The 6,862-nt window shown below is 50.3% G+C and overlaps 1 protein-coding gene across 1 annotated transcript; it reads right to left on the bottom strand.

Annotated features, from left to right (window-relative positions):
• Positions 1-539: 539 nt before the first annotated feature.
• Ccn1 (cellular communication network factor 1) lies at positions 540-3,399 on the bottom strand. The gene is made up of 5 exons (XM_038311443.1): positions 3,162-3,399; positions 2,629-2,842; positions 1,941-2,288; positions 1,613-1,821; positions 540-1,439 (listed from the first exon to the last, which is right to left on the bottom strand). The coding sequence occupies exons 1-5, from the start codon at positions 3,222-3,224 to the stop codon at positions 1,137-1,139; spliced, it is 1,137 nt and encodes a 378-aa protein (XP_038167371.1). The 5' UTR covers positions 3,225-3,399; the 3' UTR covers positions 540-1,136.
• Positions 3,400-6,862: the final 3,463 nt, after the last annotated feature.

A 6,862-nucleotide genomic window follows, 5' to 3' on the forward strand; every position in this document is an offset into this window, starting at 1 on the left:
CACAGTTACAAACTAAGTGACCTTTTCAAATATAGTTCAACCAAGCAGTTATGGCCAAAGGTTATTAAAAGGTTCCCCCTTATGTGACACCCAGAACCACCCTGGAGCTGAGGACTAAGCTTTCCTTTCAGTTCTTATGAAAAAAAAAATCATATTGCTTTAGGTTAGCAAATTTAATTTCAGCTTCCTTTTTAAAGTTTCACACAATGCCCGCGTTCAAGATTTTGCCCTCCAAACTGATCAGCTGTATGCCACCATTCATCCTTTAAAGATGTGTGAAGACAGCCACTGTCCTGTTTTCTCTCCTGAGACAAGTTACCGGTTACCCAAGTTAAGTTAGTTCAGTTATCCAAGTAGAGCACCTGGGATAGTTCTCCACACAAAGTAGGGCCTCAAAACAAATCATGTTGGAATGATTAACAGGAGCAATTGTTCCTGATAACTTGGATGATTTCTAAAAATACTGAACAGCAAACACTCAGATATTAGGTAAATATTTCTTTATTAAATGATTAATTTCATAAATAAATTCTCTTCACTGATATAAAATTAAAATCATTTACAAATTATTCCAGTATTACATTTCCCCTCCCTCCCCAAAAGCTACATTTTGATAAATAAAAAACATTCAGTCTTCAAACACCTGGTTTCTGTTTGCAGTTTAGAGCGCAGGTAGCTGCCTCTTGGACACTCATAGAGCGTCCCCCTCCCTCAGGAAGGAACAGGAGGCCCTTTCATTTACTTCTGTCAGAGGACAAACAAGGCTTTCACGCAGCCCAGCTAATCTTATTATCTCTATTACAATTGTAGAACCAAGAGAGGGGGGAGTTCTAGAGCAAAAAATACACTTAGCAAATAATTTACAAACAGAAAACAGAACGTCATCCACACGACACGCTCCAAAACGAAGCATAACACGCGCTCCAGTACTATGAAGCGAAGTATTCCCCAACTGCGGCTGCGTTAGTGCCCATCCACACCAGCCCCCTTGGCAGTTTGGAAATACCTTAATGCTACTCAATGATGAGCAAGGCATCCCTTCTACAATGAGCCCCTTCACCCCACCACCCCACCCATGACTCCATGATGCTCACAACCCTCCTCCATCCACCCCACACTGGGCACCCAGGAGGCATTTAGTCCCTAAACTTGTGGATGTCATTGAACAGGCTGTAGAGGCGAAACGATGCCTCGTTGGGGTGCGGGCAGTTGTAGTTACATTTGCAGGACTGAATCATCATGACATTCTTGGAAAACATTTCCCCATCTTCGCAGCGGAACCGCATCTTCACGGTCCTGGTCTGCAGAGGCGTGCAGCACCGACCGTCCACACAGGAGCCGCAGTATTTGGGCCGATATTTCTTAACGCTGGAGCATCCTGCATAGTTAAACCTGACGGGTTCTGGGGATTTCTTGGTCTTGCTGCATTTCTTGCCCTTCTGGAAGAAAGAACAAAGAAAGTCAGTAATTTAATTTTGTTGTTGTTTTGGGAGGGGTACATTTAACCACTATGTGAAACCCGATAGTGCTAGGTTTCATAAAGACAATTTCTAGAGCGGCTCATATCCCATCCACGTGCTGGGGTCATGGTCAAGTCCCTGAAGGAACTTACTTTCAGGCTGCTGTACACCGGTTGTCCACAAGGACGGACTTCACAGATCCGGGTCTCTTTCAGGAGGCGGCACTCTGGGTTGTCATTAGTAACTCGTGTGGAGATGCCAGTTCCGCAGCTCTTGGAGCACTGGGACCATGACGTTGTCTGAACGATGCATTTCTGGCCATGCAGAGGGTTGTAAAGTACTCGCGGTTCGGTGCCAAAGACTAGAAAATAAACCAAATGGAAGGTCTTCAGAGGCATGCTGACACACACCGGTTTCTACAAAGCTGCAGACCGAGAATGAATTTCGGTAGAATGTCTTAAGAGCTCGGTTTCCACTTACCAGGAAGTCTCTTCAAAGAGCTGCCTTTTCCAACAGCAATTAACTCATTCTTTCTCGTCAACTCCACCTCCGAGGCATCAAATCCAAAGAGGTCATCCTGGTCGTCCAAGGGGTCCTTGATGCTGCTGTCTTCATCACAAACCCACTCCTCGCAGCACTGCCCACTGACTTTCACCAGCCGGGGGTTGGGACAGCCCAGGTTGGGGAGAGACAGTTCTTGGGGACACAGAGGAATGCAGCCCACGGCACCATCAATACATGTGCACTGATGTTTACAGTTGGGCTGGAAGCTTTCCCCGTTCTGGTAGATTCTGGAGTTATATTCGCAGGGTCTGCCCTCTGACTGAGCTGTTGAGGCGACCAAGAGAGAGAGGAGAAGGTTAAGATTCGCCGCCGCAGACTGCAACTCTTACATATTTTCCGCTGTTCAATTCACTGTATGGTAAAGTTCGCTACAATTCCCCCGAGACTCCAGCGCTGAACAATAAGTTAGTCAGGATCACTTTTCCGTATGCGCTTTTCGTTGGGCCCAGACACACTGAATTGCATTCCAGACTGCTGAAATCATGAGCCTTTCTGCCAAGCTACCATCAACAAAGCGTCACCATACATGGTCTCAAAATTACTAAACTTCTGGACTATGGGGACTATTATTTTTTTTAAAGGGGCCAAACCACAAGCCTCTTACCTCTACAGATCCCTTTCAGAGCGGTGGAGCTGGCGCCAAAATTGCATTCCAGCCCCTTGGTGTGGTCGCAGGGCTGCGTTTTGCTGCAGTCTTCGTTGAGTTGCTTGGCGCAAACCTTACAGCAGCCGCAGTCGTCCCGGACCAACCCGACTCCCGGGGCGCACTTAGGCGCCTCCAGAGGGCAGTGGCAGGCAGCGGGGCAGGTGGAAAGTGCCTGGGGGTGGGGGGGGAGAGAGGAGAAGAAACGCGTGAGGCTGTTTTGCCTTGTTCCGGAGAGGCGCCTAAACTGTCCAGGGCATGGGTCTGCCTCTGGGGCTCCATCCACCTGGAGTGTCTTGATCGCTTCCAACCACCTGGGCCATCCCGGCGGCTGCGCCCCAGGAAGAGGCCCCCCAGGACACGTCGTCCGGGCTTAAAGCAACAGTTACCTCCGAACTTTTTAGGCTAACTTCCCTTCTGTGGACGATCAGGGCCCAGGGAGAGGAATCGGGGAGGGTGGACAGGGAAGCGGTGGTTAAACAAGTCCAACTCACCAGCCTGGTCAAGTGGAGAAGGGTGACGGCGACGGCGAGCGCCCTGGCGGTGCTGGAGCTCATTGTGGCGCGCTGAAAGAGCCGGGGCGAGTGCGGCGACACGGAATCCAACAAGCCGGTGAGCAGCGGTATCGGATGCTCCGGGAGTGTGATGAGGCTAGGGCCGAAACTGAGGGCGTCCTTCTCTCGAGGTTTTGGCGGAGCAGGCGCGGAGGTTGCAAGCGCTTCTCTGGGGCGCTCTCACTCACGGTCTGCCCCGGCGCCGGGAGCCCGCCTTTTATACCCGCCTGCCCTCGGCGCCGCGTGTTGCAGTGACGTCGGCTCTGTCTGCGCGTTCCAGAATTCTCAAACATCTCAGGAATGTTGGTTGGCGCGGGCTGCTGCCAAGCACCTCCCCTGGCTCCATTGCACCTTTGCCCCCCCTCTTCTCAGATTTATCAAAGAAAAAAAAAAGTTCGTTTTTTCCACTTTAAATAAGTACTTCAGTTGGGGAGGGTAGGATGCTTGGGGCGCGAGGGTGATGGTCGTGGACGAAGAGTATATGGGGGGCGTGGTGTTATGTGTCGGAGGGAGCACTTCAGATCTTTGGGAGGGTGGGAGGACCTGAGAGGGAAGAACAAAAGTGGTTTTGTTTGAAGATGCCTAGTGGACCTGGCATCTGCCGAAGCCCTCGCCCGGGGAACGCAGGGAGCTGTTTGCTTGTTTACAACCAAGGTGAGAGTAAAGTTATCTACTAAGAGTCCAAAGGGGAGGGGGAGCTGGTCTCTGAGCCAGGAATCTATTTGTGGACTTCAAAGAGGAGTGCTCGGATCAAGTCCCAAAGCTGTGGCATGATGTTTATTAGCCAAGAAAAGTGTATTGCAAATTAATACTCAGAGTGGCATTTATGAATGAGAGGGTTGGGGGGGGAGCTTCCCTCGTCGCCTGGCAAATTTCCAGCCAGAGGTCTTCCCTCATCCCTCCCCCTCTTTTTTTTGGTATGTTGTACTTGTTTGTTTTTGGAGGTTCCCATTTTTAGTTCCAGCCCACTGCCTGCGCTGGAAGTCCAAGAGGAAACGAGTGCAGGGAGTTCTCCCAGAGCTGACTTGCACTTCCTCACGGATGCGGGAGGCCGGGTAAGCCCTCCTGGCCTCCCTCCCCGGACTGGCGGCAGTGGAAACTGAGCAGCCAAACCAGAGGCGGAGGAGACGACTGTGGAGTGATTTGTCCTGAAACCATCAGGTGCAAAAGCTGCCAGGACAAAACGGAGTCCAACAGGACCACTGTGTTCTTTGGAAAGCTGGGAAAAAACTTCTTAGTGTGTGTGTGTGTGTGTGTGTGTGTGTGTGTGTGTGTGTCCTTTGCTTTGGATCATTTGGAAGCCTTCCACTTCAAATGAAGTACACTCTCTCTCTCTCTCTCTCTCTCTCTCTCTCTCTCTCTCTCTCTCTCTCTCTCTCTCTCTCTCTCTCTCTCTCCAGAAAAATAAGGGATTCAGAAGGCAACATCCCTTAGTGGAAGTTAGATTTTAAGATCTTATAAGATCCTTCACATGACCCCTTCCATGATTTTTAGTGCCATTCATAAACTTCCAAAGTGTCATAGTCTGGCTTAAGTAATTTTAATAAGATTCCCCCCTCCCCTTAATACTCTGGGTTAGCTTCTCTTCTTTTTTACTATTTAAGGCCTGTCTGCCTTCAGAGCTCAGCAGTATCACTTAGGAGAGCCCTCAGTGCTGACTTTTCTGTGAATGACTCCAGGGAGCACAATGAGAAGCTATTTGAATGATTGCACACTCCAGTGCAGGCGGCTGGTACAGGAAAGAGTTAAGTTCATTCATTCAGAAGTTTTCGCTAGGGGCCTTAGGACCTCTGGGTGTGGGGACTTTCAAAGACAATGGATGTCAGGTGTTATGCAAATAAAGAAAGCAAACCTGGGGTCCTATTCCCCCCCCCCCCCAGGCCAGCGACTCCTCTGTTAGGGAATATTCCTCCTCCCTTAATGGTTCATTGTTTCCGTCTTAGCGAAGTGGCTGGGAGGGGAGGGGTTGAGGGTGGAGGAAGGCACCGCACAGAGTAGAAGGAGGTGGTGGAGAAAGAGAATGGAGAGGGTTCCTGGCTTCTGTTGTGGCGTCTTTTCTATTTGACTTCATGGTTGTAAGTATTTCCAGATGGTGAATCAGACACCAGACGTAACAATATTTCCATATTTGGGTATAGCAGTAGCCTGCGTTTTTAACATTTTTCTGCCTCTGTTATCCAACCACAAGGCATTCTTGACAGCTTCAAATGTTGTTAAATATAGACTTAACTTCTGTTCCCAGAGCAGGAAATTCTTTGGAATTCCTTGTTTTTCACGCAATCTGTCTATCATGATTTAAAATAAAGTTGCAGAAGGGGATCCAACTGGCCTGAATATACTGTGTTCCTTCGCTGGTGGAGGGAGGAGCAGCCTGGAGGTCCACTATACTGCACAGCATTCAAACAGACACGCCATTCCATAGATGCCTTTAAAAACCAGATTAAGGTTTTCTATGAGGATGTGTGTGGGGTTTTGTTTCTGATCTCCAACTGGGCAATCTCAAAGAATGGGCTCATCCCCAGAGGAGAAACCAGGAGAACATTACCATCAGCAGCCCATTTAAAGCAGCAGCTGTCTGGTGGGAAGGGGTGGGAAGCTGGAGTCCACAAGGCCAGGAGGTGCCGGAGGAGGAGAGGCTGCTGTAACCTGTGTGCACAGCCTTGGCAGACAGCATGCCCTGCTTCGCCTACTGGTAACCAAGAGGAACAGCGGCTTCTTAAGTCCTTGCCTAGGATGGTCCAGAAACCCCAGACCGTCTGTCGCCTTCTCACCTCCTCTGCTGAGAGCTACAGATCTTTCGTTGACAGACGAGGGGAATGTGCAAACGGTGTGGGTAAGTGTTGCTTCGGGTGCTCATTTGCGAGACTCTTTCCCCCACTGTCCCTCCACCAGCCAGACGTGTTTCTTTGAACCTCAAGCCACTGAGAAAGGACTGCTTGTCCTCTGCGGCTCCTGGCTTCGGCTGAGACCTGGAGAGTCTCACTTGCAGCTGCCAGGGAAGTTTAGATTACCCCAAGAAGGTTTCACTGTCTGGCAGCAACAGAGACTGATCATAATCCCAAACGTGTCCACTCCAGCTTCCTAGTTTAGTGGGTCTCAAATTCGAGCATACACCAGAATCTTGCGGAAGCTTGGTTAAGTTGGATTGCTAGGCCCCACTCCAGAGTTTCTCCTTGGCTGCATTTTAACAAGGCTCTAGGTGATGCTGCTGGTTCCACTGCACTGGACCACAGGAGTGCTTCCCCCACCCCCACTTCATCGTCCCTCTGCCTCCTCTCTCTTCCCTCCTTCCCTCCTTTTCTCTGTATATTTCGGTCTCTCTCCTCACCTCACCCTAATATCCCTTTCCTACCCCCCCCTTCCCCACCCTCACGCATGTGAGTTTGTCCATAATCAGACAGGTAGTTTCTCGCGAGTTCACTTTTTTATAGCCACATTTACAGTGTCTGTTAGACGCTTTAATGTGGCACCTTCTGTCACCCCCACCCCCACAACTTGGCATGGTCGGGCAGGGGTTGCTGAGATTATGGTGGTGGTGGCGGCGGCGGGAACTGAGTGACAGACATGCGGGTCGTGAGGGCACGAGGGCACCGGGCCTTGGCCAACTGGATGGGCCCTGCCGCCGCCGCCCCCTGCGGGCC

Source organism: Arvicola amphibius, chromosome 14 (assembly GCF_903992535.2).
Source record: "Arvicola amphibius chromosome 14, mArvAmp1.2, whole genome shotgun sequence".
Taxonomy (NCBI): domain Eukaryota; kingdom Metazoa; phylum Chordata; class Mammalia; order Rodentia; family Cricetidae; genus Arvicola; species Arvicola amphibius.